This window comes from Hyperolius riggenbachi, chromosome 4, assembly GCF_040937935.1.
Source record: "Hyperolius riggenbachi isolate aHypRig1 chromosome 4, aHypRig1.pri, whole genome shotgun sequence".
In the NCBI taxonomy this organism is placed as follows: domain Eukaryota; kingdom Metazoa; phylum Chordata; class Amphibia; order Anura; family Hyperoliidae; genus Hyperolius; species Hyperolius riggenbachi.
In genome coordinates this window covers 169341972-169364835 of record NC_090649.1, presented here as the reverse complement: position 1 = coordinate 169364835, position 22864 = coordinate 169341972, and the positions used below count along the sequence as shown (strand labels likewise).

The 22864-nt window shown below is 40.8% G+C and overlaps 1 protein-coding gene across 1 annotated transcript in view; it reads left to right on the top strand.

The window, feature by feature from the left end:
- Window positions 1-22864, top strand: part of SI (sucrase-isomaltase) — a 328081-nt gene that overhangs the window by 12897 nt on the left and 292320 nt on the right. The window contains exons 2-3 of the mRNA XM_068280942.1: window positions 18636-18765; window positions 18923-18949. Coding sequence (XP_068137043.1) covers window positions 18636-18765; window positions 18923-18949 — 157 coding nt within the window. The remainder of the gene's footprint in view (window positions 1-18635; window positions 18766-18922; window positions 18950-22864) is intronic.

Here is a 22864-nt window from a genome sequence, read left to right as displayed (position 1 = left end):
CATAATGAAGAGAATGGTATGCTTTTTATTGTAAGAATTTTAGAGTACAGATTCTCTTTAAGGCGCATACACACGCTATACCGCCGCCAACGATGGGTCCATCAGACCCTCCCGCTGGGCGGAGGTTCAGCCGACAGTAGCACGTGTGTACGCCCCGTTGGCAGACTGATAGGTTTCTGTTTCTGAACTATCTGCTGAGCGGATTGTTCAAAAACAGCGTATCAGTCTGCCGACAGAGCGTACACATGTGCTACTGTCGGCTGAACGTCCGCCCAGCGGGAGGGTTAATTAACTGAGGGTTAATTAACTGCATGTGAAAATAACTACAGAGGAGGTAACTTAAAGGTCTGTCAGACCCTCCCGCTGGGGGACGTTCAGCCAACAGTAGCACGTGTTGGGGCACTTATGCCCCGTTTAAGGAGCAGCGGGTGCGACTCGCACCGCACACTAATACCGGCCAGCTGCACTGCACGTGCACTGAGCGGTAATGACAGTGATGTATGGGCGCAAACTACTTAGTGCCGTGGTTTGCGCCCACTAAGTGATAGGGCTCACTAACCGGCTTAGTGTCGGTTAGTGAATCAAGCCCATTATCTCCAGCATGATCTTAGTGAATTGAGGCCATTGACTAAAGAAAGTCTAGCTTAAAGAAAACCTGAACTGAAAATTAAAAGTCAAAATAAACATACACAAGTCATCCTAACCTCCTGTGTAGTCTACTCCTCAATCTTTTTTTCCTCTGTTGCGTCCTGCTTGTCCACTGTGATCAATGGAATTCTCCGTCCTCCATTTTGAAAATGGCTATTACCCCATAACAGCTTCCTGGTCAGCACACTGTTAAACTGTAACATCGCCCACTTGAGCCATAGGGAAACATGGACACATCAGTTCTCCTCTCAGCTGTAACTGACAGCAACTGATATATAACTGACAGCAACTGATATATTTCAGTTCTGACAAAATGTTGTCAGAACTGGAAGGGATCACTGTAAGAAGAAAATGGTGAGCTTCTGAGAGGAACTGATGGCAAGGTAACTATGTAATGTTCAATTGAAGTTACCTCATGTGTTTATTTTAAATAATTTTACTCAGTACAGGTTCTCTTTAAGGCCTCTTTCACAGTGCGACGTTAAAGTCGCACGTTAAAAAATATTAGAATGCAGACTAACGCACAGCAATACTAAGTCTGTGTGACATTCACAGTGCACACGTTACGTTTGTGTGTAACGTGAGGCGTTATTAGAAAGTGCTGCATGCTGCGCGTTTAGCAATGAATCTTCTGCTGCGTTAGTTGTGTTGCACATTCTCAGTAATGTATTTTTTTTTTTATATGTAACGCATGCGCCGTTTTCGTTCCATGACTGTGTGACAAAAACGGCGCACCAAATGCAGGTCTAAAGAATGCACTATAACGTCCAAGTTTGTAGTGCACAATGCGTTGCATTAGGGGCACGTTGTGCGACCTTAACGTCGCATCAAACGCAACGTCATGAAGGGAAATTTGCCTTAATGGAAGGCTTTCTAGGCCTGGTATATGTGACATTCAAGCACCTAGCAGCAACAAAATTAGCAAAACATTTTTCTCCCATGAGACTCAAAACAGGCTTAAAGGCTGGAACCCACTAGAAAGATTTTCCGAGCATTTAGGGAGTGATTCAAACCGCTAGCGATTTCCCTAAACGCTCAGCTAATGTTAATGGATGGGCCAAATTCCACTGGAGCGATTACCAAATAGCAATACGCAGGACATGCAGCATTTTTCATGTTTAGCGTTAGCGTTTCTGAAATGTAAAGAATATAAACGCTGGCATAATCGCTCATCAAAACTTGCACAGAGTGACTTTGCTAGCGTTTTGAAATGACTGCAGACTGTAACAAAATTAAAATAAATTGAAAGAACCAATCAGAATGTAAAAGCTAATCGCTAGCAAAAAAACTGACACTTTTTAAAAACGCTACCGCAATCGTTCATGAAATTGCTTAAAAACAACTCATACAAAACGCTAGTGATTGCGATTAGTGATAGCGATTTGTAGTGGGTTCCAGGCCTAAATATCTATATCCATCTGAATTCACCACTAGGTACTCATATCTGTTATAATCTGAACTTTAAACTAGTTTAAAGTGAACAGAGGAACTTCTGGTGGTATGACCAGCAACCAGCTGCCTTGTGTCAAAAGCGTATGACATTGACCGCCTTTATTGAAGACATCCATTCTAAGGTCAATTTACAAGCTAAAACTAGTAATTTCCTCTCACATTGTTTCTAAAGCTGAACACATTGGCATAGATGATCTATAACATATTCCCACCATCATTTTTTTGTGTCATTTTTCATCTGTATTATACGCTACACAGTTCTTGCATTTTGACTTGGTTTATAAAAGTAAAAACCATAAACGTTAATGTGTATTAATGTAGCAATTAGATTGCTTAAATTACCTTGTAGCTGACTCCTGCATAGATGGCAAATTAGGTTTATTTTGTTGTTTTGTCATCTAGAATGCTTTTAAACCAATGGAAGATGCAATTACTGCACCAGGGTATTGATCTGGAAAGCAGAGATTAGTTTTAATGAATTTTGTTGCTGGTGTACAGTTAAACAGTAATGGTCCTGTGTTGTACTTTACACAAGATTGAACAGTTGGCTGTACAAGGCCTTGCACTGTTTGTCAGCTATGGCATGTTTCCTAAATTCAGTAAGCATCCTGCATCTCTGGGGATTATACAAGAGATGAACAGCTGGTGTACTTATCCTTGTAAATCACATGCTAAAAAGATCAGATTTACATGCTAGGACATTAATACCAGTGCTAAAAATAAACATTTATCAAAATGAATGGAGTCAGTTTTTTTTGCAGTGGGACAGGAGATGTTAAATATTTTCAGTTTGAAATATTTATATAAATATGTAATTGTTAAAGTTTGAACAGGTGCAAGACTGGCGTTAATTAGTATAAACTAAAGTAAATACATTTTTTTTGCTCCCTATTAAAAACGTAGTTTTCAGTTTAGTTGTTTTCATTTGTTTTTTCATTATATATAATTGAAACTGGTTAATAGAAAATAATGTCTATGATTAATCCTTATCAATGTAAGTAAAGTAAAGTTTCAAACAATTAATTACAGTAAATGTCCTACAGTAGAATTACATTTTTTTTCAATAGACAAAAGAATATTCTTTGCTTACTCATAAAGTGGTTTTTCTTTTTTTTTTTTTTCTTTTTTTTTTCTTTTTTTTGCTTGCTTGGATTAACAAGTGTTTCTGATGCTGAGATGTGATTGGCATGGTTCGAATGTAAAGTCTTGTGTGGTTCAATTGTTGCAATTGATGTTACATTATTTGTCATTGCTTAAAAAAAATGTTGAGATTGGTATGGCTATTTTATTTTCTAAGATCAGGAAAAAGAAAAGATAATTTGTTCTGGGATTGTGTACTAACATTCTACTCCTATCCAATGTCCATGGCAGGCTTAACAATGTTACTGTGCGTATTTCCTTCCTAATGAATGTATGATTATCAAGGTCATACTGCAATGTCTTTTGATGCCAATCAAACCAGATGTTCACTTACTTCAGTGATCTAACGTTCTTTGTAATTTGATTAAATCTGAAACCTCAAACCGGATTTATTAAAAAGAAATAAATGCATAAATAAAACACTCACTGGTGCATATAAGTTTCTTTACATCGTAAATTACATAGTGCCTTTTAAGCTCAAAATAAATTAACTGAAGGCTAGTGCATCATGCTTGTGGAAACAGTCATCCGATAATGGTGCCATATAGAGTTTTATGAACAATGACAGCAGAAACATGCCTAGTCAGCTGTAAATTAATACTGGGCTAACTGCTTTTGTTACAATGAAGATATCAATGCCAGTTCAGTAATGCCGGAAATAATTGCTTTATGTGATTCATGTACAACAAGTACTGATACATCAGTATACGTCTGGCTACACGGAAAGTAAATAAAAGAGATAAAATGTAACAAGTCAAACATATTTTGAATACATATGGAAATAAATACTTATAATGAACATATTAAATTTGTCTGACTAAAAATTATTTTCAGGGACATATTTAGGGTGGTTTAATAAAGGATAAAGTTTTGAAGTTTTATTGTGATTATTCCAAAAAAGATTACTGCAATCATGCAAGTTGCTTTTATGTTTAAAGTTTTGTGCATTTGTTTGAAAAGGAGAGTAAAGGTGGCCACACAGCAAACAATTTTAAAAATATCTTGTCAATTAACAATTGCAATTAATGTTTCTGACTGATTGTAACATTTAAAAAAATCTGACCAATTTTTACCCAATTATGAAAAAAAATGATTGAAAACTCTGAGAATTTTTTTTGGAAGTATATGTAAGGAAATTGACAATCTACCCTACACCATTCAATTTTCATAAAAATTGATCAGAAAATCCAGCACTCCCGATAGACTTTTATCGCATATAAGCAGGAAATCTGATCGGATTTCTTGCTCGAATGAAATCCAATCATTTTTATGGAATTGCCATACAATCGGATCATTTTATTGTATCATGTGTGGCCACCTTAAGGCTCAACACACACCATACAATCTTGGTTGTTCAATCTTACCACTTTCATGTAGTATAAGAGCTTTTACAATCAGTCATTCAAGGTATTTTCAATCTGTTGGCCCTTATACCACATAGATTTGGTACAACCAAGATTGTATGGTGTGTGTTGAGCTTAAGACTAGACTGATTAATTGTGTTAGCAAATTACCTAGCTAGGTAAACCTGAATCCCAAGAGGAAATATGCTAAATGGTCATTTAAGCTAAAATCGCATTAGGTTGACAGTGACCTAAGTATTAAAATTCCTACTCTTAACATATGTGTATAAACAGGGATTGGTAAAAAAAGAAAAAAAAAGAAAAAAAAGACATCAGCTATAGCCTTTACACTAATATTGGAGTTATTGCAGCTCATAATATGGGTGCCAGGAAATGCAATAGGAAAAGCAATAGGATATTGGTAAGTTGAATTATACCAATATTCTACTATCCTCTACTGTAACCCCATTATCACATTAAACCTCCCCTATCTATGCCTAGCACTAACCTCTCTCACCATCAACTCCTAACACTAACCATGACTTTATATATGCCTAATGCTAGCCTCCCCCCACCTACTCCTTAAACTAACCTTCCCCCCATCTACTCCTAAAATTAACATTCCCCCCCGGCTATAAAGCCTCAATTTACCCAAGCTGCTGTAAAGCCACTAATTAAAACTTACCTAAAGCTGCAATTTATTTGAGCAGCTGTAAGCTACTTATTACCGCACCTGCATTGGCTATAAAGCAGTAATTTAACCAAAGCCTGTAAAAGCCGCTGCTTACAGCAACCGTAAAGCCACAGTTTACCTGAGTGGCTGCAATTTGCCCTAACCAGTATGAAGCTGTAATTTTACCAAGTGCTTATATGATACAGTTGGCGCCGTGAATAAGGAGATTTGTATTGCCCCGAATGGTGTGCCCAAATTAACAGGTGTTGTTTTCTATGTTTTGAACCATACTTTAGGAAGATGTTTAATCTTCAATAATGTGGAAAAGGGTTAAAGCCTGTTTTGGGGGGATTTTTTTTTCTCTTCATACACCTGGGATTTGTATGGCATAAGTAAGTATGTTGGTCCTAAAGATGGAGGATGAAGGATAACAATAACATGTTGCAAAAAATTCCAATTCCTTTCCACTTTTCAAAAAAACGGTATTTTTCTGCAACTTGAGAACACAGACAGTAATAAAGTAATTTTAAAATGATGTTTTTAACCCCAGGTTTTAAAAGGCTTCATTGACTATATAGGGTGATTTTCCACGGTTTGACAGCAATGATTCAATTAAAAGGGACTTTGTCACATATGAGAAAACAGATTTTTGCATAATTTAAAAGTGTTTTGGATTATAGTAATTTGAGCCTATGAGAGAGAGAGAGAGAGAGAGAGAGAGAGAGAGAGAGAGAGAGAGAGAGAGAGACACACACACACACATACACAAAACCCACCATGTGGGCAGGCTGCCAAGGCAGGATTACGTTGCATGAGAAATCCAGTGTGTTTGCAAATTTTGTGTGTTTTTATGCATTTGCATTTTGAAAGATGATGGTAGCCTAAAAGTTATGCAGCAACCCTCTAAGCAAGCATTTTAAACAATAATTGAGCAGTAGCTATGAAGTATTGTTGTATCTTCTATTTATAATGCTGTGGATGCAATAAGGTCAAAGGTTTGTTTTTGTTTTGTTTTTTAGTTTTTTTAGCTCTTTAAAGAGAAACTGTAACCAAGAATTGAACTTCATCCCAATCAGTAGCTGACCCCCTTTTTCCATGAGAAATCTTCTCCTTTTCATAAACATCAGTGGGCTCTGTATGGCAGATACTGTGGTGAAACCCCTCTCATAATGTGATGTCAGGACCATGGTTCTGACATCACACTGTGGGAGCCTGTTTCCAACTGCCAAAAAAGCAGGCAGCATCTCCTTCCACTGACATCACCTGCCAGCAGTAAAAATGTCACAATGTGATAAATATTCGAATGCAGAGGAAAGATTTTACAATGGACAAACACTGACTAAATAATTTATACATAATTATTGTAAAAATGAAGCACTTTTTTATTACATTATTTTCACTGGAGTTCCTCTTTAAGTACTTTGTATTGCTTTTTTCCCCCTTAAAGAACAAGCGACACCCATGCTAACCTAGTAATAAAAAACACATATATAAGTAGATAAATACTACTTCTACTTACATAACAGATGTATTGTGCTATCCACGTAATGATTCCTGTGAATTTTATAAAGGAAAAGCAGGATATCCTATTGCAGGCAGTGGTCATTTTGCCAAGCTAATGCTGACATCATATCCTTCCTGACTCTTGCCCCCCCCCCCCTCCCTTCTCTTGCTCATTGTGTATTCATTAGCTGCCCTCCTCCCAGAGTCTTTTTTTTATTTACACATCCAATCACTGAGTCATCTCAGCCATGCTTGTAAACACAAGTGATCAGCTAGGCAAAGAAATAGATGGAAGAGGAGGAATATATTATAGATAAAAAGAACTCCCAGCATTCAAAAGAACTCCAAGCATTCAACTTTTTGGCACTGTTTGGCACTAGGGCCAGTGCTCCTAAAGTGGGCCTGATGCTATTCCAGGTGATAAGTAGCTTGCAGATGCGAGCTACTTATCACCTTGCTATCGCACGAGGATTACCGGCAAATCCTATTGCCAGTTTCACTCGTGCGATGGCCAATCGTTAGGGAGCATTACTCAGGCGAAAGCCTGAGCGATGCTCCCTATTACCGGGCGATGGGGAGCGAGGTTTACCCTGTGGTGCTGTCCATCAGCACCACGGCCTCGCTCCCCACACATGTGCACAACCCGCCGAACATCCACCGCCATCTTCCGCCGCTGCATCTGGGGGTCTCCTTTAACCTCCTTAGCGGTAACCCCGTGTGTGACACGGGGTAAGCCGCCGGAAGGTGTCGCTCAGGCCCTGCTGGGCCGATTTAAATAATTTTTTTTTGCTGGACGCAGCTAGCACTTTGCTAGCTGCGCCAGCACCCCGATCGCCGCCGTCGCGCGCCCGATCGCCGCTATCCGGTGTGGCGCGCTGCCCCCCCCCAGACCCCTGCGCTGCCTGGCCAATCAGTGCCAGGCAGCGCCAAGGGGTGGATCGGGTCTACCAATGACGTCCCGACAACGTCATCCCGCCCCGTCGCCATGGTGACGGGGGAAGCCATCTAGGAAATCACGTTCTTTGAACGGGATTTCCTGATCGCCTATCGCCGGAGGCGATCGGCGGGGCTGGGGGGATGCCGCTGAGCAGCGGCTATCATGTAGCGAGCCCTGGGCTCACTACATGATTTAAAAATAAAAAATTAAAAAAAAAACTGCTGCGCTGCCCCCTGGTGGTATTTTTCATACCGCCAAGGGGGTTAATAAGGAGACCCCCAGAGCTCCCCGCCGGCCGCCGCTTGTCTCTGCAACCCCCCACAACGCTAAATGCTTAAATTCCTTACCGCTGCTTTACACCCGTCGGCCGCCGCATCTCGCCGAAAGTCCCCGCTGTGTAATTACAGTGTACGAGTTACTGTAATTACACTCACTAATAACAGAGTCCCGGCAAAGCATCTTTGAATCAGCCGCCGGGGCTCCCCATTGGTTCACAGGCTGGACCAATGAAAATGGCTCAGCCTGTGAACCAATGGGGAGCCCCAGCGGCTGAATCAAAGATGCTTTGCCGGGACTCTGTTATTAGTGAGTGTAATTACAGTAACTCGTACACTGTAATTACACAGCAGGGACTTGCGGCGAGATGCGGCGGCCGACGGGTGTAAAGCGGCGGTAAGGAATTTAACCACTTGAGGACCGTGGGCTTTACCCCCCTTAAGGACCAGCCACTTTTTTTCCATTCAGACCACTGCAGCTTTCACGGTTTATTGCTCGCTCATACAACCTACCACCTAAATGCATTTTTGGCTCCTTTTCTTGTCACTAATAAAGCTTTCTTTTGATGCTATTTGATTGCTCCTGCGATTTTTACTTTTTATTATATTCATCAAAAAAGACATGAATTTTGGCAAAAAAATGATTTTTTTAACTTTCTGTGCTGACATTTTTCAAATAAAGTAAAATTTCTGTATACATGCAGAGCGAAAAATGTGGACAAACATGTTTTTGATTTAAAAAAAAACCCCATTCAGTGTATATTTATTGGTTTGGGTAAAAGTTATAGCGTTTACAAACAATGGTGCAAAAAGTGAATTTTCCCATTTTCAAGCATCTATGACTTTTCTGACCACCTGACATGTTTCATGAGGGGCTAGAATTCCAGGATAGTATAAATACCCCCCAAATGACCCCATTTTGGAAAGAAGACATCCTAAAGTATTCACTGAGAGGCATAGTGAGTTCATAGAAGATATTAATCTTTGTCACAAGTAAGCGGAAAATGACACTTTGTGACAAAAAAAAAGTTTCCATTTCTTCTAACTTGCGACAAAAAAAAATTAAATCTGCCACGGACTCACCATGCCCCTCTCTGAATACCTTGAAGTGTCTACTTTCCAAAATGGGGTCATTTGTGGGGTGTGTTTACTGTCCTCGCATTTTGGGGGGTGCTAATTTGTAAGCACCCCTGTAAAGCCTAAAGGTGCTCATTGGACTTTGGGCCCCTTAGCGCAGTTAGGCTGCAAAAAAGTGCCACACATGTGGTATTGCCGTACTCAGAAGAAGTAGTATAATATGTTTTGGGGTGTATTTTTACACATACCGATGCTGGGTGGGAGAAATATTTCTGTAAATGACAACTTTTTAATTTTTTTACACACAATTGTCCATTTACAGAGATCTTTCTCCCACTTAGCATGGGTATGTGTAAAAATACACCCCAAAACACATTATACTACTTCTCCTGAGTATGGCGATACCACATGTGTGGCACTTTTTTGCACCCTAACTGCGCTAAGGGGCCCAAAGTCCAATGAGTACCTTTAGGATTTCACAGGTCATTTTGAGAAATTTAGTTTCAAGACTACTCCTCACGGTTTAGGGCCCCTAAAATGCCAGGACAGTATAGGAACCCCACAAATGACCCCATTTTAGAAAGAAGACACCCCAAGGTATTCCGTTAGTAGTACGGTGAGTTCATAGAAGATTTTATTTTTTGTCACAAGTTAGCGGAAAATGACACTTTGTGAAAAAAACCAATAAAACTTAATTTCCGCTAACTTGTGACAAAAAAATAAAATCTTCTATGAACTCACTGTACTACTAACAGAATACCTTGGGGTGTCTTCTTTCTAAAATGGAGTCATTTGTGGGGTTCCTATACTGTCCTGGCATTTTAGGGGCCCTAAACCGTGAGGAGTAGTCTTGAAACAAAATTTCTCAAAATGACCTGTGAATTCCTCAAGGTACTCATTGGACTTTGGGCCCCTTAGCGCAGTTAGGGTGCAAAAAAGTGCCACACATGTGGTATCGCCGTACTCGGGAGAAGTAGTACAATGTGTTTTGGGGTGTATTTTTGTACATACCCATGCTGGGGGGGAGAAATAACTCTGTAAATGGACAATTGTGTGTAAAAAAATCAAAAGATTGTCATTTACAGAGGTATTTCTCCCACCCAGCATGGGTATGTGTAAAAATACACCCCAAAACACATTATACTACTTCTCCCGAGTACAGCGATACCACATGATTGGCACTTTTTTGCAGCCTAACTGCGCTAAGGGGCCCAAAGTCCAATGAGTACCTTTAGGATTTTACAGGTCATTTTTGTTTCAAGACTACTCCTCCCGGTTTAGGGCCCCTAAAATGCCAGGGCAGTATAGGAACCCCACTAATGACCCCATTTTAGAAAAAAGACACCCCAAGGTATTCCGTTAGGAGTATGGTGAGTTCATAGAAGTTTTTATTTTTTTGTCACAAGTTAGCGGAAATTGATTTTAATTGTTTTTTTTTCACAAAGTGTCATTTTCCGCTAACTTGTGACAAAAAATAAAATCTTCTATGAACTCACCATACTCCTAACGGAATACCTTTGGGTGTCTTCTTTCTAGAATGGGGTCATTTGTGGGGTTCCTATACTGCCCTGGCATTTTAGGGGCCCTAAACCGTGAGGAGTAGTCTTGAAACCAACAATGTCGCAAAATGACCTGTGAAATCCTAAAGGTACTCATTGGACTTTGGGCCCCTTAGCAAACTTAGGGTGTAAAAAAGTGCCACATATGTCGTACCACCGTACTCAGGAGAAGTAGTATAATGTGTTTTGGGGTGTATTTTTACACATACCCATGCTGGGTGGGAGAAATATCTCTGTAAATGACAATTGTTTGATTTTTTTTACACACAATTGTCCATTTACAGAGAGATTTCTCCCACCCAGCATGGGTATGTGTAAAAATACACCCCAAAACACATTATACTACTTCTCCCGAGTACGGCGATACCACATGTGTGACACTTTTTTGCAGCCTAGGTGCGCTAAGGGGCCCAACGTCCTAATCACAGGTCATTTTGAGGCATTTGTTTTCTAGACTACTCCTCACGGTTTAGGGCCCCTAAAATGCAAGGGCAGTATTGGAACCCCACAAGTGACCCCATTTTAGAAAGAAGACACCCCAAGGTATTCCGTTAGGTGTATGGCGAGTTCATAAAAGATTTTATTTTTTGTCACAAGTTAGTAAAAAATGACACTTTGTAAAAAAAAACAAAAATCAATTTCCGCTAACTTTTGACAAAAAATAAAATCTTCTATGAACTCGTCATACACCTAACAGAATACATTGGGGTGTCTTTTTTCTAAAATGGGGTCAGTTTGTGGGGTTCCTATACCGCCCTGGCATTTTACGGGCCCAAAACCGTGAGTAGTCTGGAAACCAAATGTCTCAAAATGACTGTTCAGGGGCATAAGCATCTGAAAATTTTGATGACAGGTGGTCTATGAGGGGGCGAATTTTGTGGAACCGGTCATAAGCACGGTGGCCTTTTAGATGACAGGTTGTATTGGGCCTGATCTGATGGATAGGAGTGCTAGGGGGTGACAAGAGGTGATTGATGTGTGTCTCAGGGGGTGGTTAGAGGGGAAAATAGATGCAATCAATGCACTGGGGAGGTGATCAGAAGGGGGTCTGAGGGGGATCTGAGGGTTTGGCCGAGTGATCAGGAGCCCACAGGGGGCAAATTAGGGCCTGATCTGATGGTAGGTGTGCTAGGGGGTGACAGGAGGTGATTGATGGGTGTCTCAAGGTGTGATTAGAGGGGGGAATAGATGCAAGTAATGCACTGGCGAGGGGATCAGGGCTGGGGTCTGAGGGCGTTCTGAGGGTGGGCGGGTGATTGAGTGCCCTAGGGGCAGATAGGGGTCTAATCTGATAGGTAGCAGTGAGAGGGGGTGATTGATGGGTAATTAGTGGGTGTTTAGGGTAGATAACAGATGTAAACACTGCACTTGGGAGGTGATCTGACGTCGGATCTGCGGGCGATCTATTGGTGTGGGTGGGTGATCAGATTGCCCGCAAGGGGCAGGTTAGGGGCAGATTGATGGGTGGCAGTGCCAGGGGGTGATTGATGGGTGGCAGTGACAGGGGGTGATTGATGGGTGATTGACAGGTGATTGACAGGTGATCAGTGGGTTATTACAGGGAAGCACAGATGTAAATATTGCACTGGCGAATTGATAAGGGGGATCTGAGGGCAATCTGAGCGTGTAGGCGGGTGATTGGGTGCCCGCAAGGGGCAGATTAGGGTCTGATCTGATGTGTAACACAGTGACAGGTGGTGATAGGGGGTGATTGATGGGTGATTGATGGGTAATTAGTGGGTGTTTAGAGGAGAGAATAGATGTAAACACTGCCCTTGGGTGGTGATCTGATGTCGGATCTGCGGGCGATCTATTGGTGTGGGTGGGTGATCAGATTGCCCGCAAGGGGCAGGTTAGGGGCTGATTGATGGGTGGCAGTGACAGGGGGTGATTGATGGGTGATTGACAGGATGATTGACAGGTGATTGACAGGTGATCAGGGGGGATAGATGCATACAGTACACAGGGGGGGGGGGTCTGGGGAGAATCTGAGGGGTAGGTCGGTGATCAGGAGGGGGCAGGGGGCAGGGGGGGGGGGATAGCATTGACAGATAGTGACAGGGAGTGATTGATGGGTGATTAGGGGGGTGATTGGGTGCAAACAGGGATCTGGGGGGTGGGCAGGGGGGGGGTCTGAGGGGTGCTGTGGGCGATCTGGGGCAGGGGGGGAGAAATCAGTGTGCTTGGGTGCGACATAGGGTGGCTGCAGCCTGCCCTGGTGGTCCCTCGGACACTGGGACCACCAGGGCAGGAGGCAGCCTGTATAATACACTTTGTAAACATTACAAAGTGTATTATACACTTTGTATGCGGCGATCGTCGGGTTAACATCCCGCCGGCACTTCCGTATGGCCGGCGGGATGTTGCGGCGGGTGAGCGGAGACAGGCGCCGGCGGATGATCGCGTCACGGATGACGCGATCGCTCCGCCCATGCCCCTACAAGGACCGCCGCCATTTGTCTATACGGCGGTCCTTGAGGGGTCCACTTCCCGGTCGCCAATTGTCAATATGGCGGTCGGGAAGTGGTTAAGCATTTAGCTTTGTGGGGGGTTGCGGAGACGAGCGGCGGCCGGCAGGGAGCTCTGGGCGTCTCCTTATTAAAGGAGACCCCCAGATGCAGCGGCGATGTCGTGCGTTAGCATGTTTAGACCTGCTTTTTGCAGGTCTAAGCTAACGCTCATGTCTGCCGGGAAGCATCGCTTCCTGGAGGCATGCAAAGTGTAATAGGATAGGGTGTAAGGAACTTGCTGAGCGATAATATCGCCCAAGTGAGTTATTTTAGCACTCTGCCTAGGGCTAAATGCAATTGGATCAGGCGACTTTATAGTCGCCTGATTATCGGACTCACCAGCGTTTAACACTGGCGAGTCTGACAATTGCATCAGGCCCAGTATGTGATCACTCCAAACCATAACAGCAGAAAACGTTTTGAATGCAGGATTAGCATCTTTATCAATTAATATACTCAGACCAGTTGCTGTTGAAATTTGATTTTTATGGTGACAATACCGCTTTAATGTCACTTAGCCACCCTGGAACTCCTCTTCAGATGTTTAGGGCTGTATGCAATTCACTTTTTCACCTCCTTTTCTCCTAGGAGATAATTTTTAATCTTCAATTTAAAATAACTATCCTACACTTTTCAACTTAAAAAGTACCAAAAAGTAGGTAAAAAAGTATTATCAAAATTATTTTGAGTATTTTCTTGCTTTCTGATTGCTTAAAAGGCATTTTATTGACAAGTATAAAAATATCACCTAGGTGAAAACTCAGGAGAAAAAGTGAATTGCATATGGGCCTTAGTGTGTTTGGTCTGGCAGGATTATCAGTTGATACGATGAGGGCAGTTATTGGTGAGAGACACAAAAGGGTTCATTATGGATAAAACTTAATTGTGATGTGTGTGTGTGTGTGTGTGTGTGTGTGTGTGTGTGTGTGTGTGTGTGTGTGTGTGTGTGTGTGTGTGTGTGTGTGTGTGTGTGTGTGTGTGTGTGTGTGTGTGTGTGTGTGTGTGTACTGCTGTCTTAGGATCACTCAGTGACAGAAGGTCTGATGAGTAGGGGCAAGGCAGCCATCAGAAATTTTTGGACCCCATACTGGGCAAACCTACAATCCTCCCCCTAACTCCCCTCTACCCTCACATGGCAAATCACAATCTTTGAAGGCCTGAACAAACTAACTTCCATGTGTCCACGTTTCACATGCTTCCATGGCTGGGAGCATTGTGTGTGTGCTTAGTTCGGTAAGACTGTAACTGTGCTTGTACATCCCCCCAGCTACGGAAGCACAATTATGGAGGTGCGCAGCGCACAACAGTGCATCCGCAGTGTCCCACAACCCAGCTGGATTGTTTTCATTTTGCAGGAGCATCAAGGGAGCTGATGGACTACAGGTGGCTGGAAGGAGCCCCAGGTAAGTAAAAATAATTTTCTCCCATTCATCTCAGGTTTACTTAAATCACTAACTGACTAAGGTAACTCCTGGATGAGCCTCCTGGCACTTCTCACCACATTAATGGGCAACCAGAAGGACAGACACAGACTGCAGCTGGGGCCCATGTGTGCTCCTCAGTGACATGACTATGCATCCTGTAAAGTGCTGCAGAAGATGTCAGTGCTATATAAGTACATAATAATAATATGGTAGGACAGTACACCATGACTATGGTACAATTAGATTGTGAGCTCCTCTGCGGACAGTCAGAAAAGGGGGACATACAAAAGAGGTGGATGCATAGGAGGGGGGATAAAGAGGTAGAGGCACAAGACAGAGAGCTTGGTGGCAGAGGAGAAATGGCAGGAAGGACTCTCATCAGGACTGCTGACATTACCAGTTCTATTTGGCAGAGACATGCTGTTAAAAGAAGCCACTTAAAATCTGAAAAAGAGGAAAGGGCAATGGGGGATAAACAACGAGGCGGGAGGGGGAGCTTGGAAAAGAAATAAGATTACCTGCAATCAAGCTAATCTAAATTGCCAAAAGCAGGCTTCTCTGCTCACTACAGAAGTCGGTTGTCAGCACCTGTATCACTAGCTTCTGCAACAGCAGACTGCTCTGCATTATTGATTAATTACTCTGATGAGGATAAATAATCACTAGTCTAGGGCACTCTGGTATTACAGCAGCCAGTGTACATGGCTACTAATGACAGGCAACTTCTGAAGCACTAAACAGATTTTGCCAGTAAAGATGGCCCGAACGGTTCGCCCGCAAATGGTTCCAGGCAAACTTTGGGTGGTTCGTGTTCGCCAATCTTCACAACCAGTCCCAAAAAAAACATTATAGTAATATAATATACCATATACAATTTCAATAGGTCAATGATGACCCCAAATCCTTAATAATAAAGAACCATATAACCATAATATGCAGGTGCAATGAGTAAACATTATATAAAGTGCATATAGTCTAGGCCTCTTTCTGAAGTGGGTAGAGCCCGCGCAATGCATTTAGGCGTTCAGCGGTGTACATAGTCGTCCTCCTCCTCCCTCATGAAGATTCATGATTCATGTATGGACTATTTATTATCAATATTCATGTACACCGTTGGTATCACTATTTGTGATTTTTAATATTGTTTTTAACAATTGTTTGTCCTTTACCAATAAAGTATTTGTAATTTTGAATATATTTGGAGTGGTTTGGTGCTGTTTAGTATTTGGGTACTTGTCTCCTTATGTGTATATGCTTGCCTTAAGAGAAAGTGTCATTAGGGCCTTGCTGTAACATAGATTGTAGTGTAACTATTTAAACTAATGTACCCTTCTTAAACTTGAATATTGTATACAAATGTAAGCAGACTGCAGAGTGGTGCAGCAGAAGTGTGCTGGGCCCATAACCCAGAGGTTGATGGATCAAAACCAACCTCTGCTAGGCATGATTTCATTTTTGCTCCTCGTTTTATCACATGGGCAAAACGGTTTCCATAGCCCTGTAAGAGAAAGTGTAATAAGGGCCCTGCGGTAACATAGATATTACGGTAGCTAAGACAACTCCTGTGCCTTTCTTGTAGTTGAAGAGATGAGTGAACTGTGACACCACACTTAAAAAAACAGCAAACAGAGAAGCTTCCCCATATTGGAGCATTGGATTTGATAAAGTCTTAAGCCAATGGGCTTGATTCACAAAGCGGTGCTAACCCAGTTAGAGACTTTAGGCGTGATAACCATTGCACCACGCTGGTGAAAAGCCAGTTTAGGCGTGATAAGTTTAGGCGTGATAAGTTTAGATAAGTTTAGATCGCGCGCAAAGTACCGCACGCAAAGCAGGGCCATTAAACTCTATGCAAAGTGCACCAGACTTTGCTAGCGCAAAACTTTTGATCAGCTGTGCACTGCGGTGCTAACCCAGTTTGTGCTATAGTTATCACGCCTAAACTTATCACACCTAAACTGAGTTTAGACATGGTAAAGGGCTTTTCACCAGTGTGCTAACTGTTAGTACCACTTTGTGAATCAAGCCCAGTGTGTTGTAAGACATAAGTAAGCTTTAGGTTAAGAGGAATGGTGGCATGGCCACATAGCTTTTCATCCTTCCCAGGCCAGCTAGGCTGGCTTCAGCCTGTAGTGTTGGTAGTATTGTGGTGACCATAGCTGCCCTCCAAGCAGTGGACCTGGGTTTGATTCCTGGCCAATGTATGTGAGCATGCTTTTGACATCCTACAAATCCCTGGAAGACAAGATCCTCCTCCGGAGGAGGAGGGGAAGAGAGGGGTCTGTTGTGGGGTGCTATATAAGAAATAACAATCAGCCAGGAGCAAGCTAACAAGCCTACGACCTACCAGAGCCTAACTAAGCTTCCCCCAGCAGAGGGCCAATGTATGTGAGCGTGCTTTTGACATCCTACAAATCCCTGGAAGACAAGATCCTCCTCCGGAGGAGGAGGGGAAGAGAGGGGTCTGTTGTGGGGTGCTATATAAGAAATAACAATCAGCCAGGAGCAAGCTAACAAGCCTACGACCTACCAGAGCCTAACTAAGCTTCCCCTAGCAGAGGGCCAATGTATGTGAGCGTGATTTTGACATCCTACGAATCCCTGGAAGACAAGATCCTCCTCCTCTGGAGGGGGAGAGAGGGAGAAGGGAGAATTACACTCCCTGATTGATGTATACACACGCAGTAGTGTAGGCCTGCAATTTAGCATTGAATGTGATTTCTGCCCTTAAACCTTTGTGTGAAAACTAAAAACTTTTCCGGGACTTTTGACGTCTATCCCAGTCAACCATGTCTCCCTCCAAGTGTTAGATGCCTTGAAACATCTTTTCCATCACATTTCTGGCCAGCATAATTTTTTCAAATTTTTCAAGTTCGCGTCCCCCTTGAAATCTATTGCGGTTCGCGAAAGTTTGCGCAAACCGAACTTTTGCGGTAGGTTCATGAACCGGGTTCGCGAACCTATAATCGGAGGTTTGGGCCATCTCTACCTGCCACCTCTCTCTGCTAATGCCCCAGCTGAAGCACAGCAATAATTCTTTCCACTCACCCTGCTGCTCTGCACATTCACTTACTGCAGGCTGTGTGTAGAGAGAAGGGAAATACATTGCCCATGGGACAGGAAGAGGGAGGGGTGCTTTACCTAGTGCAGGAAGTAATACAGTCCCATGCACTGCCTGCTGCTATTTTCCTGAAAGTTGCCCAAACTATGAAAAAAGGTCCCAGGTAGAAGAACACAGTGGCTGAGCACCACGGCGGCAACCCTAGCAATGGCTACACCTGCGGCCTTATGGTAGGTATGCCACTGTCCAACTGGTTGGTTGGGCAGGTGCTGATATATATATATATATATATATATATATATATATATATATATATATATATATATATATATATATATATATATATATATATATATATTACCATATGGCACAACTAGCGCTCGGCGGTAGTTTTCACTAGAGCTGCGTGTTGCAAATAGGGGATCCCTTCAACCCTCAAAATGATACTCAGAATATAACAAAAATGCTAAAAATCTTATTCTCTTTACTTAAAATTCTCCAATATGTCAACTGTACCTAATCCAAATATAATTCACACCCCACACACAATTCAAAAAGAAAGGTCCTTCTCAAAAATGCATACAAATAAAAATAAAAATATAAAAAATGTGCAAAATGTGCAAAATGTAAATCTACTTTAAGAGATCTAGCGATGTGTGTGTGTATATATATATATATATATATATATATATATATATATATATATATATATATATATATATATATATATATATATATATATATATATATATTTATATACTGTATATATATATATATATATATATATATATGTATATATATATATATATATGTATATATATATATATATATATCTGTAAATATATCTTGGTGGCTATACCCTGAGCCATTTTCAGTGTGATGCCCAGATTTTTTCTCTAAAATAAATAATACACAATAACTTTGCAAATTGTATTTGTGTGTTAGATATTCTCGAACAGACTTGAATTAAATAACTAAACTACAGCCTTTATATTTTTATATATTATTCTCTTTTTCTTTTTTTTTTTTTTAGATGGGGAAGAAAAGAAAATTCAGCTCTCTGGAAATATCGCTCATTGTTATGTTCATTCTGGTCGCAATAGTATCAATTGTTTTCATTGTACTTTTTGCTATAGGAATACCCGGAGTCAAAGAAGAAACAGGTAAATTCACTGTTTTATATAATATAATATATTCATGTTATATCTATATACCTATATCCTATATATATATAAATATATATTCACCTATTGAAGAAGGTAAAGAACCGTATTTTAGCCAAAATAATAGCAACCCTCCCAATTGTACTTTTTGCTACAGGAATACTTCGTGTCAAGCGGAATACAGGTACATGCATGTCCATTTCTTGCACATTCATAACATATGCTTACATATGCATGTGGGTGTTTAATATTGTATATTCATTTATAACAATTCTGTATTATTTTTTTGTTCTAACTGGTGCTGTTCACACTTAAGTGTGAGAAATATGGTGCTGGTATTACTGGCTCTGCTGAGTTTGCTTACTGTACACTGAGATTCTCATTGGATTGGAATTGTTTGCAGCAAAACAAAATCATAGAGGATTAGTCCATTGTACCCTTTACCAGCTCACTAAATGGATTTCTGTTTTGGTTCTAAGCACATACTTTTGCAATTAAAGAGGTCATGCTGCCCCAGCATCTACCAATCAGCATTAGTCTTTTTACAATGACATTTTTTCTGTAATTATCCCTACCATGTATTTTTCATGGTTAAGATGGAAGTTTTCTAAAGGTAGGTTTACATGTCATGAAGAAAACACCATGTGATGTAAACAGTGTCTATATCATTTCCTACCAATATTTTCCTGTAATTATTATTTTTTTTGCTACAATTATTTTGATGATGCGTGACAGTCCTTTAGAATGGGAAGATGTCATGGCCAATAGTAAATTTTATGTAGTCACTTTGTATTAATAAGAGTTGCAAAGCTTTTGCATGTTATATCTGATTTGTATGAGGAGGTTTGGTAAAAACAGCTCTCATGTAACCTTACATAAGTCCTAATCTTGAATACATGTATGTTTCTTCATCTCTTTAAGTTATTTTAAATGCTGTCTTCAAAATATGCCGTGGTTAGCTTCCAAGAACACCCATGTTTATAAAAAAAAGGTTCCCTCTGCACAAATTAACAACCTCTACTTGGCAACACACAATGTGCAACACCCTACTGCTTCTACAATAAAAATAGGGAAAACTGAATATGTAAATGGTAAAATATTTCTTAATGGAATTACCCAACCCTGCCTCACCTAATCAATCTCCAAAGTGCAGACTTTTTGCATTCATTTCATGTTACAACAACACAACATGTGCTAAAAGAGGACTACTATTAAAAGATTAAGTTTTTCAAATAATACTACTGCCAAGCACTTACATCAGGCATGCATGTCTCATGAAAAATTAGCAAAAGATCAGTGTAACTATTGCCCACGTTATCCCAGGTGCAGATAATGTTTTGTTGTCTTCTGTCACATGATTTGGAGCTGTCTGGTTGTATCTCATCTATGGAGACAAATATTAGACATACAGTATTAGAAGATTTTTTAACGATCTCAATAGAGTCTTTGGTCTAAAATTATAGCAGGATTGACTACACACCCCATACACTATTGATTTGAAAGACCCTTAAATGCCACAACCAAATATTTTCTCAAGATCAATGAAATCATGTTAGTTCTTCATCACAATGTCAATAAAGACAACCATGAAATAGCAAGACTTGTCAATATGACTGCTTATTAAAAATTCATATTATTATGAATTTGAGTAATAAAATATCCTGTTGCTGCACTTAGTGATCATAAAACAAAAGATCACCTCCACTGTTAGAACATTCAAAGTGTCCTGTTGTAATGTGTTTACAGTTACGCACTTACGCACGGTCCTATTGCTTTATTTTATTTTCTAAATAAAATATATGAAAAAAAAGAATCAATCCTGTGGAGCATGGACATAAAGAAATAATACAAAATCATCTTTAGATATTTGCTAACCAAAAATTATATAATTACTATGACAAGTTGGGAAATAATACCAATGGTTTCCTACCTCCCCATATAAAATGTAGATGGAGGAGGGAACTTGAGCTCTATGCCAAAGATTTGGAATTGAAATATCATATCTGGCCCTAGACTTACGATGCACAAATAACTATGGTAGGAATTAGATTGTGAGTCCATCTAAGGGACAGTTGGTGAAAAGACTATATGCTCTGTACAACGCTGCGGAAGATGACTGCACTATATAATACTAAATAATAATTATATCTAGTACATCTGTCAAAATTAGCTGAGCAGTGGTGGAGGTAATCATATTAGATGAGTCCAGCACTACTTTTAACTCAATTAGCGTTTTTACCTAGCAGCAAAGCTTGAATAAATTTATATGAGATACCTCAGTTGATATGAGATACCGCAGGCACCCCATTTATTTTGATAATATCTAAATATTTAATGCAAATAAAAAAAACAAAAGATAAAACATGTTATATCATTATTTTATGTTTCAGCTTCTAAACGCAGATTAAAAGTTCAATTAATATATATTTGTTGGCATACATTTTTCATATACATAGTGGGCCATTTATATGGATACACCTTCATAAAATGGGAATGGTTGGTGATATTAACTTCCTGTTTGTAGCACATTAGTAAATGTGAGGGGGGAAACTTTTCAAGATGGGTGGTGACCATGGTGGCCATTTTGAAGTCAGCCATTTTGAATCCAATTTTAGTTTTTTCAATAGGAAGAGGGTCATGTGACACATCAAACTTATTGGGGTTTTAACGTAACTTTATTCTTTCATGAGTTATTTACAAGTTTCTGACCATTTATAAAATGCAACCCTTTTCTCCCACTCTTCACACACTGATAGCAACACCGCAGAAGAAATGCTTGCACAGGCCTCCAGTATCCATAGTTTCAGGTGCTGCACATCTCGTATCTTCACAGCATGGACAATTGCCTTCAGATGACCCCAAAAATAAAAGTCTAAGGGGTCAGATCGGGAGACCTTGGGGGCCATTCAACTTGCCCACAGCGACCAATCCACTTTCTAGAAAACTGTTAATCTAGGAATGCTTGGACCTGACACCCATAATGTGGTGGTGCACCATCTTGCTGGAAAAACTCAGTGAATGTGCCAGCTTCAGTGCATAAAGAGGGAAACACATCATCATGTAGCAATTTTGCATATCCAATGACCTTGAGGTTTCCATTGAAGAAGAATGGCCCCACTATCTTTGTACCCCATATAGCACACCATACAATCATTTTTTTTGTTCCAACAGTCTTGGAGGGATCTATCCAATGTGGGTTAGTGTCAGACCAATAGCAGTGGTTTTATTTGTTAACTTCACCATTCACATAAAAGTTTGCCTCATCACTGAACAAAATCTTCTGCGTAAACTGAGGGTCCTGTTCCAATTTTTGTTTTGACCATTCTGCAAATTCAGTGCGCCGATCTGAGTCATCCTCATTGAGATGCTGCAGTACTTTGTATGGGTGCCATTTGTGAGTAGCTAATATCCGCCGAAGGGAAGTTTAACTAATGCCACTCTCCAGGGACATGTGGTGAGTTCTACGCTGTGTGCTCTTGCTGAATGAAGCTAGGACAGCCACTGATGTTTCTTCAATAGTGACAGATTTCATGCGTCCACATTTTGGCAAATCCAACACTGAACCAGTTTCACAAAACTTAGCAAGCAGTTTACTAACTTTAGCATGGGATATAGGTGGTCTCGTAGGGTGTCTTGCATTGAAATCTGCTGCAGTGACCCGGTTACTGCGTTCACCAGACATCAACACAATTTCTATCCGCTCCTCATGTGTTAATCTTGGTGACATGTCAATGGTTGTAAACAAAGAGAAAATTGTACATAACTCATGAAATAATAAAGTTACGTTAAAACCAAGCACACCATTGTTTTTCTTGTTAAATTCCCAATAAGTTTGATGTGATATGCGGGCAGCATGGTGGCGTAGTGGTTAGCGCTCTTGCCTTGCAGCGCTGGGTCCCCAGTTTGAATCCCAGCCAGGTCAACATCTGCAAGGAGTTTGTATGTTCTCCCCGTGTCTGCGTGGGTTTATTCCTGGCACTCCGGTTTCCTCCCAAAAGCAGATAAGTTAATTGGCTTCCCCCTAAAATTGGCCCTAGACTATGATACATGCACTAAACAATACATACATAGACATATGACTATGGTAGGGACTAGATTG